Consider the following 26,535-nt stretch of genomic DNA (forward strand, 5'->3'; position numbering starts at 1 on the left):
AGGGAGGTTAAAAAGCTCTGAGCTCTTCTCTCGGACTTCACCCTTGGTCTCCTCTCTTCCTAACACTGGGGTCCAAAATGTGCAAGCCATGAGATTGAAGGAGGGGAGAAGGAGGGCAGCGGGGGTGGATTGACCCTGGCCTCCAGTAGGTATCCTGTGAGCAGCGGCTGAGTGGAACGGAGATATCGCCACATGTCTTGGCCAGGCTCAAACTTTTGAGTCATCCATCATAGCTTCCCACAGGTGGCCCTCTCCGTCGGCCCAGATGACCCTCAGGATGGTGCTGGTAGAGGCTCCTAGCAGCTTGGCAAAGGAATAGAAGTCCCTGTATCCCGCCCCACCTTCCCAGGAAAGCACAGAGGACAGGAGTCAGGAGCCCTCCGTAGCTGTCACCAGGGAGCGGGCGTGAAGAGCAGGTAGTAAAGGAGACTGGCAGAGTACAGAGGGGTCTTCCCGGTGGGCAGGGGCTCGAGGGAGGGCCCTTGCTTAGCGCCTCGTGCTGGCATAGCTTTCTGCCGAGCTGTAGCTCAGGCTCCGACTCCGACTGCGGCTCCGGGAGCCCACGCTGAGGCTGCGGGAGCTGGAGCTGCGGCTGGTCCGCGTCCGGCTCCGGGTCTGGCTCCTGCTGCGGCTCCGGCTGGGACTCCGGCTCCGGGAGTAACTGCGGCTGGCGGAGCGGCTGCTGCTGCTGCTGTACCAGGAGGAGGCGCTGCTGAGGCTGCTGGATGAGGAGGGGCTGGGTCGGTAGTAAGGGATGGGGCGTTTGCGGGCACTGTAGGGACCAGAGACAGGAAGCAGGTGAGGGCTCAGCTCTCAGGGAGCGCCGGGGCTGTTCCCAGGGAAAAGCAATGTCCTTCCATCCCCCAGTCTCTTAGGGAGGAAAAGAAAACCTCAGTAACTCCAAACCCCAACAAATTCCTCCATCTCTTCTCCTCTCATAGTTTTGAGATCAAAGAAAAAGCGTGGTTTAGTACTGTTCTATCCTGAAAAAGCGATAATGTCACTTAAAAAAAAAAAAAAAAAGAAAGAAATCAACAAATCAGGCCTGGGGCTCAGAGTTCTCAGCTGGCAACAATATCTGCATCGACACTTTAACTGAAGTTTTATTTTGCTATTTTTACTTTTAACTAGAAACTTCTATTTCTAGTAGTTTCTATTTCTAGGGGGGAAAGGCTGGTTTTTCCATTTACTGTAGTGTATCATTTCTTCTTAAAAAATAAGTACACAGGGTGTTTCTGTGGGGGGGGGCTGTGAAAAAGGGCATATTGAATTTAAGAAAGTGAAATACAGCCACGACCAGCTAACCAGCAGCATGGGTAACCAGTGACAAAGATAATCACGGATGCGCGGATGCTGGGAAGAGAGCACTGTGGACCATTTGAGCAGGCAACTCCATCCATCACCCCGGAGCCCCCTGCTCTTGTCCTGCCTGCCTCTTGGTCCTCTCCAGGATGGATCCAATGGGCTTCCAGGATCCCTTCCCCTGTGGGTGGTTGGGATGAGTGGGGGTGTCTGGAAAGATAACCTAGTTTGGGGGACGCCATCCAGCCATTCTCCCAGCTTTCAAGGCCTGAGAAATACAATCTCTCTCACAGCCTTTGCCTTCTCTCCCGACAGCTCTTCTCCTCAGAGACTTTAGCTGTCACAGGTCACGTCTTCCACCTCTTCTCATCATTCAGTCAATAACGATAGAATACAGCGTGTCCCGCGTTTAAATTTACAAGGCGGGGTTACATCTTTTTGTCCCCTTTCAGCTCTTCCACGTGACGCTCCTGGGAGTTATGCCACGTTTTGTGGGTGAGAAAACAGCCCGGAGGAGGGGAAAGGACTCTAGGTTCCCTGGGAAAACAGGTCTTAACTCAACGTCTGACGATGTTTCCTTCACTCACCACAGCTCCATTTAAGTCCTTGGAAATCCCAGCCATATTACTTGTGCTGTCTGAACTTGGTTTGAGGTATAATCATGAATAGTTTAATTGTAACCTGGCATTTAGATATGGTAGGGTAAAGGACTACCTCCATTGAGTTGGGGCTTCACCAACAGGCCCATGCCCCTGTGGTGGTCTGGGGTCCCATTCTCTAGCCAGTTCCCTACCCCTCCTTTCTAACCCTCTCCTCTTAGCACCAGCTGGGTCCCCAGCCTTCAAGACACCTCCTAGGCTACACACTACTCCTCAGACTGGCCCACTGTCTTTCCCTGAGTCCCAGGGCAAGCTTAGTCCACATTCTTTCCGAGTTCCTTCCCCATGACAGCCTAGCAGATTGAGATCCTGATAAAATTCCATACTAGGGCAGACTTTGAATCAAAAACCATCATTTTAAGGGTTGGGAGGGGCATCCTGGAGCCCCCACAATCCTTAAGTCTCAGCCCCGAGGTCCGTATGGGAGGATGTTGGGAGAAGGTTGGAAGCAGGTGATCCCTGCTTTGGGGTCTCACCTGGTTATCCTTCGAGCCTCCAGGTGGCTTGGGGAGTCTCTCCGGCGCTTCCTCATGGGTGAGTAGGACCGTCGCCTCCTGCGTGCACGCTCTCGGGACTGCAATTCCTTCTCACCATACTTGGGGTCCCTGAAGGGGTGCAGCGGCAGGGTGGGGGGTTGCTAGGTAACTAAGGCTGGGCTGGCTTTTCTGCTGGCATTTCTGTGTGAGACACTTTGCTGTCCCTGCCACCCTACTGAGACTGGCCTTTGCCAGGGGCCCCAGAGAAGACAGGGAATATGATGCACTTTTGGGAAGAATCTGATTAGGTGAGCACCGTGGGGCAAGCTGGGCATGAGCAAGAGCGGTTGGTAGCCTTTGTGTGTGTGTGGTGTGTGGTGGTGGTATGTGTGTGTATGTGTGTGTGTGTGTCCATGTCCCTTGGCAGGGAGGCACAAAGATTGGTGGATGAGGAGGGTAAGGTGGAGAATTGGGGTTGTGAACTCAGGGGCAAAAGAAAGCAACAAGCTAGCAAGGATACGGAGCCCCCAGGTGTGAAAAGGACAGTAGGTCAAAGGGTGTATTAATAGGGGCCTGGCTGCCGCTCTTAATTGGACAAACAGGGTTGCAAGAATTCCCATCCCTACCTCTCCAGGGCTAGGGATTGGGCAGGGCTTGGGAGATTGGCACAGAGAGGCAAGGCCAGAATTCAGGATCCGAGTAAAGGGGTGTGGCCCAGGAGGCAGGACCCATCCTGGGGGTGGGTGGGAAGGGCGATACCTGGTGGGGCTGTAGCGGGAATAGCTGGGACTACGACGAGACCTAGAGCTTCTGCTAGGCGGGCTCCTCTTGCCAGACTTGGAGGAATAGCTGGGAGAGCGAGAGTAGGACCTGGGGAAGAGGGAAGAGCCTCTGAAGACCTGTGTTAGGGTTGTGTAGAAGGCTGAGGCTCCATGCACCCGGCCCCCAGGCGGCGCTCTTTTTATTTGAGCAAGACTGGCTTTTAAAGGACCCATAACCAGAGAATGAAATCCTCTCCTTTTCAAGTAATTAATAATAACATTGACAACTTCCTGTTACTTCCTGAATGCTTATTGTCCCGGCCACTTTTTATCTGGGTGGTCTTGGGCCCTTGATTCCACTACTCCAGGCTTCTATTTTCTCGTCTGCAGAATGGAAAAGGAGGACCAGCCCACAAAGTTGGCTGTAAATCTAAATTAGAGCAAATCACTTACCATATTGGTATATACACTAAGTGCCAATTAGCCAGTATACTGGAAACGTTAACTATGACTATTATACATTTGATTGTGTGCCAGGCGTTGAACTGAAAATGCACGTGTCTCACTTAATCCTCAACACATCCCAGGGTTAGGAACTGTTATTAATTTCATATTACAGACGGAGAAACAAAGACACAGAGAGGTGATATAATTTGATCAGGGTCACACAGCTAGTGGACATATGAATCCAAGAGAGTCTGGCTACAAAGTGTTTTTGACTTCTGCAGATTATAGGAGTCCCTCCCCGGCCCCCACGTGCTTACCAATGGTTTTGCTTTTCTATGGCTTCATGAATGGATTGAAAAAAAAATTAAGAAGTGGAAAATTCTATAAACAAATAATTCATAAGTTTTACATTTCAAACCATTCTAAGTAGCACCTACTAGGAAGTGGGTTATTTCTTTGTCCAGAGTATCCATGCTGTCTATGCTACTTGCCGGTTAGTAGGTAGCATTTGTGTGATCAGATCTACCATCGCAGGATTGTAGATCTACCATTGCAGGATTGTAGTGCTCGTGTGCAAGCAATCGCTATTTACTTAAAAATGACTCACAAGTACGAGAGTAGTGATACTAGTAACTCAAACATGTCAGAAAGGAGTAGTGACGTGCTTCCACTAAGTGAGAGCATAAGCATTGTCCATCCAATAAGAAAGAAAGGAAGGAAGGAAGAAAAGAAAGAAAGAAAGAAAGAAAGAAAGAAAGAAAGAAAGAAAGACCAGAGGCTGAGTGTACTAAGATATGTGGCAAGAATAGAGATCTCCAGGAAACAGGAGAAGCAGAGCTCATGTTAATTTTGCTACAACACCTCACACTGAAAATATTTCCATTGTCATGTATGACAGGTGCTTAGTTAAAAAGGGAGATGGGCCATGTCATGATAGGGTTTGGTACTTAGCCAAGAGTTTGGCTGCAGGCATCCATTGGGGATCCTGGACCCTATCTCCCATGGGCAATAGGGGAAGGGCAACTCTCGGTGATGCACCTGAATTAAGAGTCCTGTTGCCCACGCTTCCCCTCCCCCCTCTTTACAGCACCTAGAGAACATGAGGGGGAAGGAAGAGCTCATTCCTATTGCAATTGTGCCCCTGGGAAAGTGCCCGGCCAAATTGTCCTTTGCATTTGCATTGAGAAATCTTATAGAAAAAAAGGCAAGTGCTGGTTTTGAAACTACCAACCAAGGAAGCAACTGAATGTTGAATGTTGATTATATGGTTGTGGAAGAGGAACAACCAGCTTGCTGGGGTTTTTTTTTTTTTTTTTTTTTGAAATTTTCATTTGAAATCTCAAAAAAATTGAAATTTGAAAAATTTTTGTTTGAAGAAGGAAGCTAGGCTCAAGGAGGCCCTGAGGGTTGGATTAGATGGGCTCTTCCGTTTCCTGAGATCTCCTGTCTGAATGTTCAAAGTCAGAGCTATTCGATACAAAGTAGCCAAGCAATACCAATGGCTGTTGAAATTGGGGGATAGAATACAAAAACAGCTGCAATTCTTCTCTCTCTATCTTGCACAATCCCTGAAATGTTACTCTGTAACTCCTCTCATTAAGGGAGACTCTTCTGGATGGGTCTTGTGACTTACTATGGCCTAATAGAACAGCAGGAGGGATGGAATGATACTTCAAGGTGAGAGGTAAGGAAGCCTTACACATTACTGTTCTCTCTCTCTCTCTCTCTCTCTCTCTCTCTCTCTCTCTCTCTCTCTCTCTCTCTCTCTCTCTCTCTCTCTCTCCCCCCCCCTTGTCATTACCATGTGTACAAGCAGATAGGTCTGCTGGTTGATGAGAGACAACACAGAGCAGAGACAACTAATCATTGGATGACTTTCAATTCCCAGCCCCGAGCCAACTCACCATCCGGTCAAAAACACACGAGGGGGCTGAGGACAGAACCAGCCTGTTGAGCCCAGCATAAATCGCTAATCTACACAATTACTGGGATTAAGTGAATACATTTCATATAAAAGATGATGTTGGTTACTTTTTTTATGCAGAAGTTAATTGACACTCACCTCATCCTTACGCCAACAGAAACAGTAGCAATGAATGCTCGTCATGTTCTAAGAGCTTTTGCCTTAGGCAGGAGCCATTGGGCCACTGAGCCGTGCATTCTTAATATTTTTGTTTTTCACACAAGGAAATGGGAGCTCAGAGATGTTGATTGCCTTTCCCAAGGTTATCAGTAGCAATGGCTGGAGGAGATATTCAAAGTCAAGCTTGACTTGACAGATCAAGCGTCAGATGTACTCACCTTTTTTCGGAGGAAGTGGACCGGCTCCGGGTGTACCTGGGGGAGGCTCTGTGGTTTGGGGACCGGGAAGAGGGACTGGAGGATCGAGTGCTGGTGTAGGAGGAGCTACGGGAGCACTCTTTGATGGGGGAGCTCCGGGCTGTGGATGGGACCAAACTAGACTTCTTCACCTCAGCACACTGTAGACATGGAGACTGAAATCCTCTGCAGGAGGGAGAAACATCTGTCATTATCCAGCTGCCCTTGCTCTGGGGGCACCTTGACCTGGTATTCCCTCTATCACCTTTGACTAGGATAGAATACCTTCTTAACCACTGAGCCATCTCTCCAGCTCTAGGATAGAATATCCCCAGTTCTTCTTTCCACCTCCCCCCTTTCTGGGAAGAACTGCCAGGTGACCGAATTTAGAAAGGCAGATATAGAAAAGACCTCCCAAGTAGAATGATATTTAATCCAATTCAGCATCCCCCAGGTAGGAGGTACATACCACACCAGGGGGCCACTTGAGAGCATTCCAGGAGGCCCTTGTGGGCACAAGGCTAAATTACATCAAATCATGTGGTGAGAGATTCCTCCCTCCCTCTTTCTTGTCCTTGCCCAGTCCTTCTGATTGCATGAATGAGAAAGCCCTGGCTGGGTGCTTGTGAGTTTTTAACACCTCTCTAACACTTTGTAATCTCCCAAAGATAAAGGAGCAGGCCTTGGGGTCAGAGCCTTGAGCAGGGAACTGTAACTGACCAGAGTTAGATACACTGGCTTCCTCCGATTACCACAGGTGCTTTCTATTTATTATGTTTCAGAAAGGGATATACATTTCCATACAGAAATAGTGATGTGATCACAATAAACAAACCAGTGTGAATGTAGTTTAAAAGAATCAAGAAGGTGACCCGTGCTTGGGCAACTTTGATGTGGCCCACTTTGCAGATGGAGAGATTGAGAGACCCCCAAAACCGGTGGATGGAGGTTTGTTCACAATCAGACAGAGGGTATGGGGAGTCTTTGCTTTATAGTCTCTCTTGTCTAGGGCCATTCTGAACTCCTTCTGGGTCCTCATAAAGACATGTTCATTTGATTAGGCCAAGAGTCAACTTCAAATCACATTAATATAGTTTGAAAACGACCATAAATCTTGAAAGATTCATGATGATTTGGCTTCGGCTTACCTCTACAGTCTTGGCTCTTGTTCCTAACAGGCTGTTCTCCCCAAACAAAATGTCCTATTCTGTCCTTTGTCTCTAGACCGCAGAACATGTTGGCAACTTCCTCTACACGTGGCTCTGCCTTGACTTGACCCCATCTTCTTTGAAGAGCCTCTTAGGACAGTCTCTCTATTCCCATTCTGGGTTGACGGTCTCCTGTGTGTTGCCATGGCCCCTTCTGCTTGGCCTTCCTCCCATGCCTACATGACTCATTTGGTCTTAGGATTCCATGTATCTTCTGCCCTGGATATTGAGCTGATGGGGTGTGTATGTCCCCCTGGACTTTATATCCTCCACACGTGCTTGTCATATGTCATCTTAGGTCATCCAGTCTGTGTCTTGGGCTCTTCACAAGCATCATTTCATTTAATCTTCTCAATAACATTATATATCTGGTCCTACGGTTATGACCAAATTAAGGAGGAGGCTCAGAAGGAGTAGTGACTTGCTCAAGGTCACTCAGAGTTCCAAACTTGGATCTGTCTAGCTGCACACACTCATCCCTGTCACCTCTCCAATTCCTTACCCTCTGCGTCTGGGGTGCCCTTGACTTTCAGCTCATATCTCTTCACTTAGCTCATATTTATTGAGCCCTTTGTCCATAGCTGGCAGGACATAAATACTCATGATTTCACCATCATTTACATTCCAAAGTGAAAGGCTGGTTCTAAATTATTTAATTTGGCTGTCTATGTATATCAAATGAAGCAAGTAACAGCTATATATCTCTTGGACTTGGGGTCTAGTTTTAGAGACAGGTCTGAATTGAAATGCTGCTATTGCTGCTTCTTAACTGATTTTGTCTGAGTCTGTGCCTCAGTTTCCTATCAGTTGACAAAAAGGTTATAATAGTGCCTGTTGCAAAAAGACACCAATAGGAGCTCAGGAAAGCTATATGTGGGAAGCATTTTTCCCAGTGTCTATTATGTTATCTGGATCAATAGATACTAATGGCTTTTTAATTAATTAATACTAATACTTTTTCATCACCATCATTATTATTGCTCCTTCTCTCTCTATCCTCCGAAATCACAGCACTTTAGTGTGTCAGTAGATACATGGCTGCCTTCTTCTCCCATGTGGGAACTTCACTGTCTGCTCTTGGAGAGGTTGACATTTGCACTGACCCAACTCGGCCTCCCACCAAGCGTGGGCAGGAGCTGAGGACAGGGATGTCCCAGAGCGGGCAAACCAGAGGCCGGGCTACATGCAGACCCAAGCTGTTTGTCCAGCACTGAAGCCTGGCTGGGTCTTGTGTTAGAGATAAGGGGTGCTCTGTCCTTGAAGAAACTGTCACTGCTTCCATGTTTGAGAGGGGTGTGGCCATCATTTGGAAATCTTGGCCACGTAGAACAAAGGTGGACTTGAATCCCTAGCAGGAGGAAAGCCCCAGTGTTTCTCTGGGTAGAGTGTGCTAGCCAACTTTCCCCACCCATGTACCTAGTGAGTTATAAACTCAGGAAGTGGGGCCCTATCATTTTCTCACTCCCTAGCATCAAGCTGAGTGCTGCCATGAGGGTGTGTCTGATAAGAAGTTGAGGGATGTAACTGAATAGATGGTGCAGGCTAAGTGGCCAGTGAAATTTAACAACAACTCTTGCAAGAGTGTACATCTAGCGGTCAGCATTATGACACGATTTATGTATTTTCAGATTCTTTTCACGTGTATGTACATGCGTGTATTCTGTGTGCATGTGCGTACGGATGTGGGTTTATGTTTTGGGGGAAATGCAAGCCGATGCCAGAAAGCTGCCTCCATCACTCTCCTCTTTCTTCTTTGAGGCAGGGTCTCTCAGTTAAATCCAGAGCTTACTGATAAGCCTAGTCTCACTAGCCTGCTTGTTCCGGGGATCCCTTGTCTCTGCCTCCGGAGGGTAGAATTACAGGCAGGCCATCACGCCCACCTGACATTTACACTGCTTGCTTGGCAAGCATTTTAACCCTGAGCCATCTCCCCAGCTGCTGTTTGCTGTGACTGCTTGAGTGACAGAGCAGTTGGTGATGAGACGATGGAATTGTCATTGGCTTGTAAACAAATGAGTAGCTGTATTTTCAGAAGGAAAAATACACACAGCCAGCATAGCACCAAATGAAAGGACCCATTCCTCAACTTTACAGTGGTAGCTATGTGTTCTTCATGAAGAAGTTTTATTTTAGAGCACTTTTAATTTCAGGGCACAACTGAGCACAAAGCACGGGCCTCCTGGCCTCCAGGACTTCATCTCCCACAAACAACGTCCCTCACCAAAGTGGTCCATGTGTTAGAAATGAGGAGCTAACACCTCATACCATCACTCAAAGCCCATAGTTGCTGTCAGGCTTACTCTTGCTGTTACATATCTTATGACTTTTGACGAATCACTGGACATTTACCCATCATGAATGGTGTATCATGTGCTATACTTTCATGTAGTTGGAACTGTGTGTGTGTGTGTGTCTTTTGTATAAATTGATAGCACATTATTATTATTATTATTATTATTATTATTATTATTATTATACTGTTATTATATTCTAGAGTCTGGATATACCACAGTTTATTCACCTAAAAGACTTGGTTGCCTCCAAGTTCTAGAAAGTATGACTAAAACTCCTATAACCATATACAAGCAGATTTTTTTGATGTGAATATGTTTTCAATTGATTTTGGTCACTACTATGGTACGTTTTTCACAGACAGCGACTTAAATGAAGTTCATGTTGGACTTTCCCCGAGACTCTCGGCAAACTGGCATCTATTTTTGTCTCCCTGCCCTCCATCCCTCCCTCCCTCCTGATATCAACACTCTGGCTTTTCCTGCAGAAACATCTGGCTCTAGCCTGTAACTCAGCACCTGATGGGCCAGAGAGACTGGTCTGAGGGGACACATGACCCAAGCTGGGCCAAGCAGAGCCAATAAGTACCTGTTTTGGTATTTTTGCTAAGAGTTTTGTGGGGGCGGGGTGGAGGCATTCTTCTGCTGGCTGGTTGGAGACACAGGTGCTGAGCCTATCTGCAAAGCTCTGGGCGGGTCTGCTTGAGAATAAAGCCAACGGAGTGTGGGAGCAGAGCTGAGAGGTAGAATTCAAAAGAGAAAGATGCAGTAGTAGCACCTTTTGAACTCCTGGGTCCAGCTGTACCTGAAGCTAGTGTCTGGATATATATATATTTAAATCAAGCTAATTTGAATAGAAGGTCCTTTCTTTTTCTAGTAAAGATGCCTGGGAAGGGCAGGGCACTGTGATGACACTATAAGAAAGTGACACCAGCACTTTCAGTGGTGGCGCACGCCTTTAATCCCAGCACTCGGGAGGCAGAGGCAGGTGGATCTCTGTGAGTTCCAGGCCAGCTTGGTCTACAGAGCAAGTTCCAGGACAGGCTCCAAAGCTACACAGAGAAACCCTGTCTCGAAAAAACAAAAACAAAACAAAACAAAAACAACCAAAAAACAAAAAAGAAAGTCATGCTAAAGTGGGGATCCTCGTACCCTCAAATGCACTGACCTTGACTCACTGCTTCTGCAGGTAGGAGAGACGTTCTCCAAAACAGCCCCCTTGTTCTGCGGGGAGGAGGTGGTGAAGGAGTTCCCTGAATCGGAAGTGTTGCCACAGTTGAGGTCCCGACTCTTGCTCAGACCCCCACCGGGGCTCCCCTTCTCCTGGCCCCGGGACCTGGCTGAGCTGGTTTGTGTGGAGGGCGGCGAGGACGTGTCATTGCCTGAGTCGTACTCCTGCGAGCGCCCTCGGGAGGCGGTGAGCGGGCTGGCTGATTTGCTAAAGAGGTCAGCCGCAGACCCCGACCCAGAGATCTGAAAGCAAAAAGACCCGTCGGACACTGCTGAGCTCCGGGGCTGTGTGTTAAGTAACCAAGAATGTTAACCATCATGAGTCACTGTAACGAAAGCAAAGAGAGAAAGGGGAGAGAAGAGACGCCCAAAAACAAAAGCACAAATTCCTGAAAGAATTCCACAGAACTAGGAGACCTCTAGATATATATATATATATTTTTTTACCCCCTGCTAGAGTAACTGGAAGATTTTAGGAATCATGCAGGGAAAAGGCATGCGACTCAGATCAAACAAAAGTAAAAGGAAATGATACAAAATGTAATCTCTAATAAACTCAAACAAAGGAAACAAATCAATAGAAGGGCTGTAGACACCCTTAACTTCAAACAATAATAAAAATAAAGGAATGGGGGAGGGGAATAAAAAAGAAAAGGGGGCTACAGGCCTCAAAAATTAGATCTTGGAAATTAAAAACACAAAAGGAGATAAAGGCAAATTTGAAATTTCAACCCAAATCCTCAACTAACTCTTTTTTTTTTTTGTTTTGTTTTTTGTTAAAGAAAAAGTTGCCTGAATAAAACCCTGAACAAATGTCACGTGGGTCAAAGGAACAAAGATGAGAACTGGTTTCTTTCTTTTCTTTTTTCTTTCTTAAAAAAAAAAATAGTCAAGGTCGCAAACGGACGTTTGAGCAGTTTCTAACTAAAGGAGTCAAGAGAGGGGGCGGGGCGGGGCAAAATAAATGTAAAGTCAAATAGTCTGGCTGAAAACAAAACCGAAAAAACCAAACCAAAACAAAACGAGTCTCTACAGGCATTTGTGCGCGTCCTTCTCTCTCGGAGGAGGTAGCTAAGCACCCTGAGTGGCTTCTAACAAAGTCTCTGGTGTCTTTGCGGATTACGTCACTTACCAAGCAAGGACTCCTCCTTTAGTAGGAAAGGTGTAAGAGAAAGGGAAGAGCGGGCAAGGTGAGTCCATCATCAGAGTCGTAAATGACAAGAAAAAACACACACCTTCCTACACAACCTTAACCTTCGCCCTGAACCTTTTTGGCTTTGGGGCGCTCGATGCTTTTGAGTGAGCGGATCTCTCACTCAGGGAGACCTAACTGCATCCACCTGGCCGGTAGCTTCCTGCCCAGGTTGAATTGCAGAAACCTTCACTACCTTGGTACCTGGAGCTATGGACGGTACTGTAGAGCCCTAGCCCTAGCCCTAGCCTCTAGTACTTCCAGGGGACACTGGGGAGGGAGCATGTGATTGCAACTGGGAGATTTAGAAGGACCTTGGACATTAAGTGGTGAAGAGATGCCTCAGTTTGGGGACTGGCCTAGGAAGACTGAGGGATTTTGGGGGCTGTGGAGAGTTATCACTTGGGAAGGGAATTCTATGCTGAGAATGTTTTTCTTCAACATTCAGGTCAGGCTGTGGCTGAGAAATCACAGTGAATTTTTTTCCGGCTCCTGTACCATGTTTAGCTGTGGGCAAGAGAGATCCTTGCCCTGGACTTTTTCTAGCAATACATCTCTATGGGGAGGAGAAATCTGTGTGATGAAGAGGTCGCTCCCTGGAAACCACACCTCTAGACCACTCACTCTGGGGTGCTTGGGTTCCCAGAATTCTCTATTGAAATGATTCCTGAGCCTCCTTCTGAAGATCTGTTTTTCCATAAGCAAACTATGTCTCAAGTGGGCCATCTGGACAGAAACTGCATGATCATGTTGAGGTGCCTATGTATGGGTCCCCTGACACTGTGGGTGACACATTGATGACAGAGGAGGGAAGCCTGAGACCTTGGGGCAGGTTCTCGCTCACTGCCATGCTGTGTTCTAGTGCTGGGAAGGGCCCGGGATTCTGAATTCAAAGGTAACTGTCATATCACCTCGAAGACATGTTTACTTCAGCCTCTCAAGAGGGGACATACTTTATTGGGGTTTTTTACTATGAGTAGCTCTCTTGGCTAAGTCATATAGTCTGGCCCTGGGCCTTACACATACTAGAAAAGGCTTTCTCGTTAAAAATAAAAACAAAATCTACTTTCCCCCAAATTTACCCCCCTGCTTTGAAGACTTGCTAGAGAGGGGGCACCTGAGCTTTTTTAAAGAGACCACTTCTGCCTTGAGGGAGAGATGTGGACACTTGGAACTGAGAATCACAGAGAGATCCCTGACAGCTTGGAATGCCACATCCTGGGGCTAAGAGGCAGGGCTTTCTTTCTGGTTTCTCCCAGGAGGCTTTGCACATGGGCAAGCTAAGGGCCTAGCCTTAGCAAATCCCGTCTAGTGCAGCTTCTGCTTTGAACGCATCATGATTACCTGGCTACCTTCGCCTTGAAGGTGGCACCTTAAAATAAGGTGGCCAGGTAGAATTTTCTAGAGACCCATTTTTGTATAATATACAGACTCTGTTCCCATTCAGCTCCTTCTAAACTGGACGACATTTCTCTCCCACCTCTGATGCCCAATGGTCCCACGAACATCTCCTTTACCATCTCTGTTAGGAATGAGAAACCACCATGATGGGAAGCTAGCTCTGAGCTTTCAGACTAGGGTTTAGTCCAGGGAAAGGATCAAGGGATTTTTGACCCGGAGTGAATGGTGAAGTGGCCAGTATGTCAGAAAGTAAGCCAATCTTAAGAGGGGACAGGCTGGCAGAGTTCAAGGGCAGGTACCTAGGAGTTTAATGTGATATCTTGTAGCTTGCTCCCTGGGGCATCTAGACTGGGTTTTTCTTCTTCCAAGTACTTTCTCCTGGTATTGACTACAAAGTTAAAAACATTTGTTTTCCTGATGTGTCATGGATCCCCATGAGCAAAGACTTCAAGTATGATGTTTCTAGGATGGTACATACAGAAGGGGGACCTTGCCTTCTGCAAACACTCTGCCCCACAATCTGAGCCCACAGGGATGTTTGCAGAGTGTCTCCACCTGGCTGTAACTTAGACACGTATGGCTTGTGTGTTTGACCCAACGGCACTGCATTGGATGATGCTTTTCACCACCAGAAAATAGAGATTAAGTCCTGCTGGGAAGCTCTCACTGGGCGAGAGTGCCAGGGCACACAAACCTACCAGCCTCTCCTCCTTGTTTAAAAGTCCCACTCCTTTGGTCAATCTAAGCTCACTGACATAAATTACAGTGTACTTTACAAACCTGCCCCACCTAAAATTACAGTGTACTTTACAAACCTGCCCCACCTACTTCCTAAACCAACCCCGAGAACCTCACACACTACTCTTCCATGCTTTCCCAAGTTGTCTTCCACAGTCCGGGTTGACCAGCACGTGTTCTTGGTTTTGCTAAGACACACCACATTCCCATCTCCAGGTCATTTACACATCCTGTTTCATCTGGAAAATAATACTCTTCCTTTCTCCCTCACCTATCACCTTCTCTGATCACCCAGACAACACTCTGTAATTAAGAATTCCATCTTTCAGTCAACTACTTGCTCCAGATTAAATGCCTTGTTACTCAGTAGGAGTGGTAACTTATTTGTCTCTTCACCCACTTGTTGAGGGCTGGGGCCATGGCTGATGCAGTGTTATACACCGAAACCCTCTAGTGCCTGCCTCAGGGTAGATGCTCAGCAAATGTTGTTTAATAACCCAAGCTCTTCCATGGTCCCTTGACAGCTGCAGGGACTCAGTCTTTGACCAGACAATGGTGGAGTCTGCTCAGATGGTGGCCAGCTTTAGAGAAAAAAACTTCTTTTTTTTAAAGAAAGGACTTATTTAGATCATAATAAAAACAGCTCCATAAAAGTCCCGAGGTCTTGAAGCCAACTTAAGGCCAAGGATTAAAGTCTGGACTATGGCAGGAAGAGGGGTTCCCCCTTGGTTTCTCTCCTGAGGAAGGAGATCCCTGACCAAGGGCAGCAGGAGAAGCACCCAGTGGCTCTGCCTGCACATTCCCACCAGATGTACTCCCGATCTCAGGGGAGGATTTTGAGACCCACAGAGCCTTCTGAATGAGGCAAGCTATGATGGGCCACCTGGCTTTCTTTTGGTTACTCTGCCACTTTAAAAGGTCAGGTTGAAAGAGGAACCTGAGCCTGGCAATTTGTATACGAAGGACTGTTAGCTTCAATTCTGGCGAAGTCCCTCAGGCTAAGGACTTTCTTTTTAAAGTCATCTCTTAGAGCCAGACAAATCAGAAACGTCTACACCGGTCTATGGAGCAGCTCAGTAGACATGAGAATTGAGGGCTTGGTCAGTGGAGGCTCAGTGGGGTTTCACCTCTCACTTGCTTCATATGACGTGGCCAGCATCACCTAATGCCCCCATTTAGCACAAGCCCCACTTTATTTTCCCCATTTAAAGGGTGTTGTGGCAGACAGAAAGAACTCATTTGGGGATGTTTCAACTCTTTGTTCCTATGAACACTGTTTGGTTTTGCACTTATAAGTCTTGATGGACTCTGTTCACAATGGTGGGAGGAATAGTTTAATAAACCCGTCATTGGAGGTATATGTCCTTTGATAGTCTCCTAGCCTCAGACTCCACCTTCTTCAGAGGTTCAGTTCACTCTAGAAGAAGAGGGGGGTGAAGTCACAGTGGAGCAGCCAGAGGCAGAATGGGTCCTGGGGGATCGTGCAGGTGGAATCAGAAGACTGAATGCTGTGACAGATGACAGTGGACGCATCTGACTTCTTGCCTCTGTTCTCTCATCTTGGAACATCTCTTTCATAACAGATATTCCCCCATAGCACACAAGACACAAGCTGTCCCTGCTCAACATCATCATGACTGGATGGCTCCCATTTGTTCCTTGTTGACACAGAGTTGAGCTAAGAGCCCTCTCAAAATCCGTCCTTGAAGAAAGAGCTCTTCACCTGGTAGGGATATCTTTGTGTGCAGTGACTCTCAGATCATGTATAACTGGCTGTACAATGGCCCCCAAGTCCCTCACAAGCAGAAGTTATCACAGACCCATCACCATCCAGTAATAATGGCTCCATGATGCCCAGGATCCCCAGAATCCTCATACTAGGGTTCTCCTCTTTGGTTCTTCCTCCATCTCAACCTTAATTCTGTCCTCAACAAAGATGATCTTTGGTGAATGGCAAGAAAACTGAGCCGAAGAGTTGGCCAATGACCAAGTAAGCCGGTCATATCTAACCTGAATCCCCAGAAATTGAGACAAGAATTTGAGGGCTAATGGCTAATTTTGAGAGATGAAGTCCTTGTAGAGGAGAGAGAATAAGAGTCCCTTAAGAGGAGCCTATAAAAGGCCAAAAAGGGCAGTGGAGCTTAACTCCAAGGAGGACTTTGGGAATCTGTGTAGAATGTGTACCCCAAACATAACATCAACCCAAGAGGGAGGGGGCTGGGGACTTATGCACTAGTCTTTCAATACTGTCAGTACTGAGAAAGACTGGCCCTAATGGATGCCAATTCCCTTTTGTGTTCAGACTGCCACATAGGCAGGCAAAGTGGACCTTGGCGACCAGGGGATACCATCTGGAAGCTGGCACAGTCAGCTCTGTGCCCTGAATTAGGGAGGATGAGGGATATGCGTAAAGTGTTTGCTTCAATATATCAAGCTGATCCTGGAGAAGGGTTAAGCCATGTGCACTGTGTCACAGTTAGGCTTTCTTTAGCTCATTTAGTGTGTTTGAAAATAAATGCGAATGAACTTCCAACATGTGCTGAGCAGTAAGGGTTCACACCACAACCCCACTTCTGGTTTTTATTAGACAATTAGATCTGGGCCCATATTCCCTGGAAATGCTCATTGCTGGGCCCACAGGGGTTCCTACTATTCATGCCTACTAGCTATGGGGCCCTTGAGATATTTGAGACCTTCTGCTCTAAAACTCCCATGCTACCCTGATCCCTCCAGCAGCAACACAAATACAGTACCCCAGTCTGTTTTATTTCTCCCTTTTAGAGCTATGAAATGCATCACACTTCTTTCCCATCTCAACCCTGAAAATCCTTGTTAGACTGTTATCAATAAAAGGAACCAGGAGACCAGAGCCCTTAAGCCACAATCAGACTCCACAGTGACAAATGTTTCCCTTCTGGGCCATACAAGGTAACCCCAGCTATTCATTTATTAAGCTACTACTTGTGGATATGTGCATGCTTGTAGAACTCAGAGTGGGAGTCTTCCTCAATCACTCTCCCACCTCGGTTTGTGAGGCGGGGTCTCTCCCCGAACCTGCAGCTCACCAGTTCAGTGACACCGACCGACCAGCGAGCCTCAAGGATCTGCTTGCTGCTGCTTTCTCAGTGCTGGGCTTACAGGCAGGGATCATTGCAAGCGTTACAGCCAAGGAATAACACCAAGTCACACGGGTGGCCCAACAAACCTCACACAAGAGATTTATTGGGAAGGAAGCACCCAAGAGGGTGGCTGCCTCTGCTCTACCGAGAAGCAGGAGACAACTGAGCAGTAGGCGGGGTTTATATAGGATTTCTGGGGGCGGGGATGGAGGTGGGGGCAGAGTTTTCCAGGGTGGGGATTGGTGAGATTTCAAGTCCAGAGCTTGGGGCGAGCCCAGGGATTGGTGGAGTATTGAGTCCTGAGCTTGGGCCTTTTACTCTGTAGGGTGGGAGGCTAGATACCCCACTCTGTAGAGTAGGGCAGTTAGAGTAGTCTGTGGGTGGAACCTTGTGGTTGGAGGTCCTCACCTGGCCATGCCATGCCTGGAGGGACTTACAACCATAGCGCCCAGCTTCGAATGTGGGTACTGGCTATCGAACTCAGGATCCCATGCTGTGCAATAGGCACCTTATCAACCGAGCCGTCTCCACAGCCCGTATTGGTTATCATTATTAGGACCAATTGCTTTTCATGAATTCATGGCCACTGCGGGGAGAGAGAGGCTCGCAAATGTTTTTCCTTTATTCTTTCATCACTCCCCACAGCATAAACCCTCCAAAGTCTTTCCTTTCTCTTACTTTTGAACTCATGAGCTTGCCCCATCTCCTCGTTCCTTAACACACTCAGTGTTAACACTTGGACTTTTCTAATAATTAAATCCCCTCACCAGGAGCTCCAGGTCCCCCGCAGTTCTCTGGGAATCTCTCAGCCCTCCAGGGGAGCCGGTACAGTTATTTATTGTTTTTGTTTCAAATCATTATTTAATCAAGAACGGAGAAGGGGAAAGGCAACCTCTCACTTACACTTCAAAATTTAATTTCGTCTGAATTCCGAGATCAAGAGGCAGCTCGGCCCTAATAGGTTACAAAAATACAATCAAGGAGAGAATTTCAATTAAACTGAACAAGTCCATTTACAGGGCTTCAAATGGCCCCGTGGAGAGCGGCAGCTATAAATTTCTTTTTGCTTCTCTGCCATATGGGGAGCCGGGAAATCTCACAGGCTACATACGGCGGAGCACGCAGCTAGAGGGTCCTGCTTGTTCCTTAAGGAAACAACCCCTTTGTTTCTCTAAGACAGCAGGGTTATTTTCCTCGCTGGCATCCCTCTTTCTTTGACACTAATTAGGAAGACAGCAAAAGAATGGATTCGTTGACCTGTTGAGGTTCATCTGGGAAGCGGGGGAGGTGAGGAGGGGGGCGGCTGCGGAGAGATTGATTTTCTGGGGACGAGGGCGCCATCAGGCTGTGCAGTGCGGCTGACGTTGTGTGTGTGGGTGGGTGGGGGAGCTGGTCTCCTCACTCCTTCCCTTTCTGTTGGGCTCTGAAAAAAATGACAGCTTCTAACGCCCCCTTTCTCTGAAACCTCGCTGGTGGTCCCCCCATCTGCCCGCATACAACATCCTCCATATAAACTTGGTTAGACATTTTCCCCAAGCCCAGGTTGAAAGGAAGTAAACTCAATAAATGAGTTTTATATCCAGGTAAATTTCATTCAGTTTAAAGATCCCACTTTTTTTTTTTTTTTTTTTTTAAGGTGAGGTACTTCCCACCTCTTCTGGTGGTGAAATGTCTCTTAGCTGATAAAAATAAAATATAAAATGTAAAAAATTGATGGTTGTTTCTTCTTTCCTTACTCAGCAAAGGTCAATGTTGATTGGGCTATGCCTTTTCTCACCCCCCCCCACCACCCCACCGTGTCCCCAGGTGTCACCTCTCTGTTCTGGACTGTGTCCCCTTGCCCAGTGAAGACCTTGGGTGCTAAGGCTACCAGGGGAGAGAACAAGGTAAGCCTGGGTGAATAAGCCTGGGTGGAGGAGTCCACGGGTCAGAGCTTGCCGCGGCCAGTCCTCAGCCTCACCTTTCCTGCCTAGAAACAAGAGGCACATCTCCATCCTGTCTTTCCCCAAAGGTTGCTGTCAAGTTCGCTGGTGGATTTTAAGGTCAAAGGTCATTGCTGGGTTTCTTTGGAGTAAATCTTTAAAAAGTTTCTGTGGTAACAAATCATGTTAGCAACTACTGTATGCGTGATGCTAGATCCCAAGCCTTGAAATGAGTTTTCACAGGGTGGATGCCTGGCACCTGGTAGGAGTACAAAGCTATTCTTATTAATATTACTGCTATTACTATTATAATTGTTGTGTGTCTATGTGTGTACACGTTCACGGTCATGTATGTTGACTTGTGTGTGGAGATTGGAAGTCAATATCAGATGTCCAGTATCTTCCTCAATCATCAATCTCCACCTTATTTTTATTTTTATTTATTTATTGACATAGGTTCTCTCAATGAACCTAGAGGTCACCTGTTCAGGTAGACTGTCTAGCAAGCGAGCCTCAGGGATCCTCTTGTCTCCCCTCCACTCCCCCTGTTCTGGGGTCACAGGTACACACCATTGTGCTTGGCTTTTATGTGAGTCCTGGGGACCCAAACCTAAGTTTTGGGTGACTAACAGAGCTGCCTCTCCTGCTCTTAGCTCATATTTAAATAAGTGGACAGATGCCTTGTCTCATGTCACCTTCATATCCACCACGTGTGGTGGTATAGTGTGTCCCCCAATATATTGTGCACCCTAATAAAGCTTATCTGAGAGATCAGAGGAACAGGACAAGCCACAGACAACCTCACCTCACCAACTCCTCAGCTCCAAAGAAGATCTACTTCCTGTATACCCACGCCTATATGCCTTTCTGTTCTGCCATCTCACTTCCTCTCTCTGCCCAGCTATATCACTTCCTCTTTCTGCCCAGCTCTGTCACTTCCTGTCTGTCTGTCTGTACAGACCTCTAGACCTTTATGGTTAACTACTGTTGGAATTTAAGGAGTGTGTCACCATGCCTGACTCTGTTTCCAGTGTGGCCTTGAACTCACAGAGATCCGGATGGATCTCTGCCTCCTGAATGCTAGGATTAAAGGCATGTGTGCTACCATTGCCTGAATTCTATGTTTAATATAGTGGATGGCTTTTTCCCCTGATCCTCAGATAAGCTTTATTGGGGTGCACAATGTATTGGGGGACACAATCTACCACCACAACCATGTAAATAGGTTAAAATAATTACCACAAATTACAGATGATGATATTTACATATAATTAAGCACATGAGGGTCTCCTGATCAGACCCTCTGGCTTCAAAGTTGAGCTTCTACAAGTAGCTGACTTTGTCTGCTCTTTCTAGTCCACAGTGTCCATTGTGTCCTCTTGAAGAGACACAATGAGAACATGAGGCAGTGACCTGGCACATACTAGGTGCTCAGAGAACCTTAGTTACCGATGTTATCCAGGATACCACAGGGAGATGAGATCTTCTCCAAAGCCCATGTTTTAATCACAGACACCCTTTTGCCTTCCTCAGTTTACAAATTTTGTGAAACTGCCTTTGACAGGTGCCACATTCTCCTTTTGTCTGTTGGCATCTGTGCAGCAGTTGGCACAGACGTGATAGATGACTGACGACTCTTGTCCCTGACTACGGTACTAGGAGGCGGGAGGAGGTGGCCTGCCCTTCTCCTTGGCTCTGATTCACTCCTTATTATTCTAGATTCCCTCTGCAGTTAGTTAAGAGACTTGATGGAGAATGTCCACAGAAAAAGAAAGCCTCCACCAGGCACTGGGGGCCAACAGCCTCCCTGTCCCCCTTTCCATCCTCTGCTGATGGACAGAGTAAGCTTCGAAGGCATATGGTCTCTGCCAGTTCTCTTCCCTCCAAATTGTGTTACCTTCCTAGGTCATTGTGCCTCCCAGAGCCTCACTTCCTCCATCTGCAAAATGGGGATGATGTTGACTATGCAAAGTATGTGCCTGACATAGAATGATATCCCATTTCCTTCTATATACGAGTCATTTCAAATTGATAAACTCCTACCCACCCTTCAGTGCCCAGCTCAAATATCCTCTTATCATAAAGCCTGCTTAGACATCAAGACGGAAGTGTCTGATGCCTCCAGGACACATTGTGTTTGCTCCCACCGCTACTGTGAAGGGGACTCAGGACAGTCACCAGCTGCTTGAGTGTCAAGTATACCCCATTAGAAGGCAGCTTAGCACTGAAAGCTATTATGTTGTCGTGGTCCTGAAGGTACCAGGGGAGGGAAGGGATAATTGGCAGACTGGAGATGAGATGAGGAGGTAAAATAACCTATTTACCAATTTGTGTGGAATCATTTGACTGTTTCAATAAGCATAGTCTTTCAATATGGACTGGTGCCCACAGCCACGATCCTGCTCTAATCACGCTGACTGCTGCCTCCTCCAGACTCTCAGGGATCAAGCAAGAGAGCCTCTGGTCATCTTTAACCAACCAGGATCCAGTTCAGAGTCAAGGTCTTCATTTGCATAGTCATATCTGCAAAGCACCTCTTGTGATGTCATGCACTCCCACTTGATGTTTCCAAAAGAGCTCTGTGTATGGGATAGTGGGACCTGGGGCACAGGAGGCCCCCGATGCATCTCTAACTAACATCTGTGTCTTGTCCTAGAATTCCATCTGAAATCCCACTTCCAATCTTCAGCTTTCCTTTTCATTGGCTAAATCCTGCTCATATTTAGTTTTCTGGGTCTTCATTACATTCTCTACCTGTCCTAATCCTAATGCTCTTTCCTGTCAGCCTTTCCCCTTAGCAGGGACACACTCTCTTCTCTGTTCATCTCCAGAGACAAATTCAAGTTCAACCCTTTAATAGATGCTCAGTAGGTGTGGATAGACCTGAAGGAATGATTGATAGTGATTCAGTGCAAGTGCCTCTGCTGTTCTGTCTAGCGAAGAAAAGTCTTGGGGCTAGAACTCTTTGGAAGTCTGTGGTGCACCTGGGATCTTGTCTTATTTCTACCTTTGTGACCGAGAAGATGAAAACTAGCCAAGAATGGAGGGAACATGGAATCAGATTTTGGAGTGTACTAATACTCCCAGGAGCCACAAAACCCCAGAACCTCAACCAAGATGAGTGTAGCCATATTTATGATGGACACAGCCACTATTTATGATGGAAAGAAAATTCTCCAGAAAGCAGGACCCTGACTCTTGTCCCTGTTTTACCCATTGACTTACCCACACTGGGAACAACACTTCAGTTATTACTGTGACCTCTGCTATGTCCTCTACCTCCTCTGCTGTTGTACCTATGATACTGCCAGCACCAGCAACAAACATCACACAGTGTTTGCCACATACAACTGCATTCTAAAATGTTTACTCATAGCTAGTCATGGTAACCCCAGGACGGTCTTATGAACTAGGTCTCACTAGTTGCCTTGTTTTTCAAAATTCGAGGAAACAGAGACACAGAGAGGTGATGTGATGAGTCCAAAGTTCCATAGAAGAGATCTAGAATGTTATCGGAGTTTTGTCCCTGGACCAAGCATTGGGCTCAATGATTATCTTTTTGAAGAAGAGATTGTATATATGCAATGCACGCATACATGCATGCATGCATGTATTGAATATATGCATGTATGTATGTGTGACTGTATATATGCATGTACACATGCATATATGAATGTATGTGAACTCTGAGCTTATAAAGGATTTGGTTGCACAATCATATTCCCTTGCTTTTTTTTTTTTTTTTAACAACCTCACCTTGCCAAAGCCATCATTACTCTCTTACATATCTATACTTTTGTTCTTAATAACCAAGTCAATGGGAAAGAGGTGAGCTCTTAAGGCCTCTTCCTTGCATATAAAGATAAGGTCTGGCTTTTGGTTCTTCTGATAAGTGTGGGCAAGGAGGCTCCTTGGGACATGGAGCATTACACCTCACTGCCACCAAGAGCCTGTGTTCTGGGAAAGACACTGTCAAGAGCCAGTCTGCTAACATTACTGGTAAGTGAGGGAAGACAGATGTGGTTCTCGGCAGCATCTTCACACATGTGAGCTTCTTAGGAAACCATTCCAGGCGGGTGAGGGAGTATAAGTCAGGTGTCACCATTGGCCCATTGTAGCTAAGGTCAGTTGAAGCTTCTAGGTAAGCTACCACAGGCACTAGTACATGAGAGAATGGGCAGCCATAGCTAACTCTGGAACATTCTTCTGCCTCTTACTGCACATCATTCAGACTTACTTATAGTTTTTCTACAAATGAAGTAATCACACCCATTTCCCAGCTGAGGAAGCTGAGGCTTGTGGAGGTAGATGGGTGAGTTGATTAGTCAAGACTCCAACCTTGGCCTCTGTATCTTTGTAGCACAGGAGATTTAGGGAATTAGGGAATGAGAGAGTGCAGGCAGGGGCTTGATACCTGCACATTCTCACAGTCATCTTGAGAAGGAGGTACTTAGGAAGAGCACAGTCAGACATACATGAGATTGAGTAAAATTAGACCCTGGTGACACAAGGTACCTTGATGTGGAGAAGAGTTTTCCACAACATACTGGAAATACCAATTGTGTCAACCAGGCCACGGTGCTGCTTATTGTCACCTCCCCCACTGACCTTCCCACAGGACCCCTGAACTCCTTGTTTCTACCTCACCCTTACTAAGGGGTATGCTTTTTTGGATGTTCAAGTTCTCGTGTAGCTGCTGGCTACAATCTTGTGACATGTCAAGGCTGACTTTCATCCTGTTTATCCCCTCAGAGTCCACAAAAAGCCTTTATATACTTCCTCTTATTGAATGGTTCCAACCACCTCAAATGGAATCAGTGCCTCATGTTACTTAGTGAGAAAACTGAGGTGGTACAATTGGCCCAGCTAGGAAGACATGAAGCCAAGCCTTAAATTCAGATCCCTCCCACACCAAAGTGTTCGAGGTCACACACCAATTACTTTTTGTCGACCCCAGGGAGGGTTTTTCTGCTTTTCTTCATTGCTGGGTCACTAAGTTGGATTCACCATTGTCTCACTCTGTGACTTTGCCCCAGAGCCTAACCTTTCTGAATTTTGATGTTTCTGCCCCCTGTGCAAGAGGGATGAGTGACAGGAACTCAGCCTTCAACACCTGAGACTTTGTGTGCAAACACATAAGAAGACACAGGTCAAGCTCAAATTAATAGGAGGAATCAGATCCCAGCTGTCAGCCAGTGCCGCCAGCCAGCTGGTGTAAGAGATACAGACTTAATATAAAAGTGCCTTTCCCATGTCAAAGGCCCCTTTCTTCTGCCTACCCCTAAGACACCTCTCACACATGTCATCTGGAGGCCAGTATCTGTGTTTCAACACTTCCCCCACCCCCAGAAATACAAGCCTAAGTATTTTAGTTTTTTTTTTTTCTCTGTCTCCCAAGTTCCCAAGCAGAGTGCTATCAAAGGCTGGTGAATGACCATTTGGTTAATCAATAATGAGATTTGGAGCAAGTGGGAAATTTTATCCAACATTGAATTAAAAGGTAGTGTACACTGCCCTGAACTTGGACCTCCACCCCCCACAAGAGTCATGGCAAGGCTGGCAGAGGGGATGTGAGGAATACTTACTACACCCCTGGCTGACAGGAAGCCAAGCCTCTGGAGGGGCTGGCTGGGCAGGTGGCTGGACCGGGCCTCTGGGCTGACCTTGCAGTGGTTCTTAGAGCAGTGGCGGGAGTGTGTTCGGCGGGATTTCCGCCCTTCCTCAGGAGACCGACCTCGGTGCCTGGAGAGCAAGAAAGAGATACCTGAAGGCCTTTGGAAGAGAGCCTGGTGGAGAGGTGGCTGGGCCACAAGCATGTCATCTGAGAAAGACAGAGTATGATTGTGTATGTTTGTATGATTTTGTCCCTGGGTATGTCTGTGTACATAAGAATGCTGGATTGTGTGTATGCACATTCCATCCACCCTTCATTACTCATCCATTCATCTACTCATTCACCCATATGCCCACCCACCCACTCACCCACCAACCATTCATCCATTTATCCACCAGTCCACCTACCTACCCATCATCCATCCATTAGCTCATCCATCCATCCATCCATCCATCCATCCATCCATTCATCATCTATTCTTCTGTCTACTCATCAATCCATTTGTTTACTCCTCCATCCACTTACCCAACACTAACCCATCCATTATCCATCTCTCCATCTACCCATCCAATGATTCATCCATATACCCACAGTCCATCTATCCATCATCTATTTATCTATTTATCTATGAATCATTCCATCTATCCCTCTCCTGTCTATTCAGTCATTCTTTATTTGTTCATTTATCAAATATTTATGGGTGTAGCCATGATGACAAAAGAAGTCCATTATTTGATTTGGTTTAATATCCCTCATGTGCTGTGATTGTCTCATGATACTGTATGTTTGAGCATGCCTATCTATGTTCCCATGCATACCCATGTGTCTTTGTGTATGTGACTTTACCATTTGTGAGATGGAGTCATTCTATTGAGTATCACCCACAAGGGAAATATGTCTGATAAAAATGACAGAGGTAATTTGTGTAAGCAAGATTTATCTTGTCTGCTGTAGAAACCAGAGGAAAGTCTGACCCCTTAGAATATCCACATGTGGACTCTCTGAGTTATAATTGTAAACACAAATAACACCATTATGAATTTGCAGTCACCTGGAAATCCCTCACACTCCTCCCTGAATCCTGAAGACATAGACAGGGCGGGTGTTACTTTCCCATTTTACAGATGGGAGAGCTGAGGTTCAGAGATGTTTAGGCTTTTGCCTGAGGTCACATAGCTGAAAAGTGGCCAAACCAAGGCAGGATTTTTCACCTTTAAGAACCTTCTTCTCTGAACTTGTCAGATAGCACTGGTGGCAAGTGGCAGGTGGTATGAGGAGGTTCACAAAGTGACAGAGGCATTGCTCTGGGCTGAATATTGTCAGAAAGCAGGATGAGGCACTCAGACAGCCTTGAATGGGAGCAGACTAGATTGAGGCTAAGTCTGTGATCATGGAGGAAGCAGCCTCCACTCACGCTAGCTGGCGTGAATGGACCTGGATACTTGTATGATGAGGACAAGTTCTCATCCTGTTTGGGCTCTGCCCTGCACATGCACAGGAAGGGTCTTGTGTGTCTTGGTCAATCAGAATGCTGTGGGGCTTCACCTGGTGGTCCTATTTGCAGCTGGAGTCCAGCAGACACACCGAGGTTGGCTTGGGAGGGGACATGTCAGCTGCAGAGTTTCTCACACCTGCTCTGTGTTCATATTCCCTGGGGAATTTTGCAGTCTCTCTCTCTCTCTCTTTCTCTCTCTCTCTCTCTCTCTCTCTCTCTCTCTCTCTCTCTCTCTCTCTCTCTCTCTGCCTAGCTGCAGTCAGTGACTATATGGTCGGATGCAGACACTCAGAATTTTTTTTTAAAAACAGTTCTGAGGTGACCATCAAGTGCAGACAATATAGAAAATCATCACGCTCAC

General features: G+C 46.7%; 1 protein-coding gene across 1 annotated transcript in view; it reads right to left on the bottom strand.

The window, feature by feature from the left end:
* Window positions 1-486: 486 nt before the first annotated feature.
* Srrm4 (serine/arginine repetitive matrix 4) overlaps window positions 487-26,535 on the bottom strand; it is a 152,581-nt gene continuing 126,532 nt past the window's right edge. The window contains exons 8-13 of the mRNA XM_059249239.1: window positions 24,651-24,807; window positions 10,632-10,936; window positions 5,947-6,150; window positions 3,197-3,307; window positions 2,438-2,566; window positions 487-772 (exon numbers count right to left, since the gene is read on the bottom strand). Of these exons, the coding sequence (XP_059105222.1) occupies window positions 487-772; window positions 2,438-2,566; window positions 3,197-3,307; window positions 5,947-6,150; window positions 10,632-10,936; window positions 24,651-24,807 (1,192 nt within the window). The remainder of the gene's footprint in view (window positions 773-2,437; window positions 2,567-3,196; window positions 3,308-5,946; window positions 6,151-10,631; window positions 10,937-24,650; window positions 24,808-26,535) is intronic.

Source organism: Peromyscus eremicus, chromosome 23 (genome assembly GCF_949786415.1).
Source record: "Peromyscus eremicus chromosome 23, PerEre_H2_v1, whole genome shotgun sequence".
Classification (NCBI taxonomy): Eukaryota; Metazoa; Chordata; class Mammalia; order Rodentia; family Cricetidae; genus Peromyscus; species Peromyscus eremicus.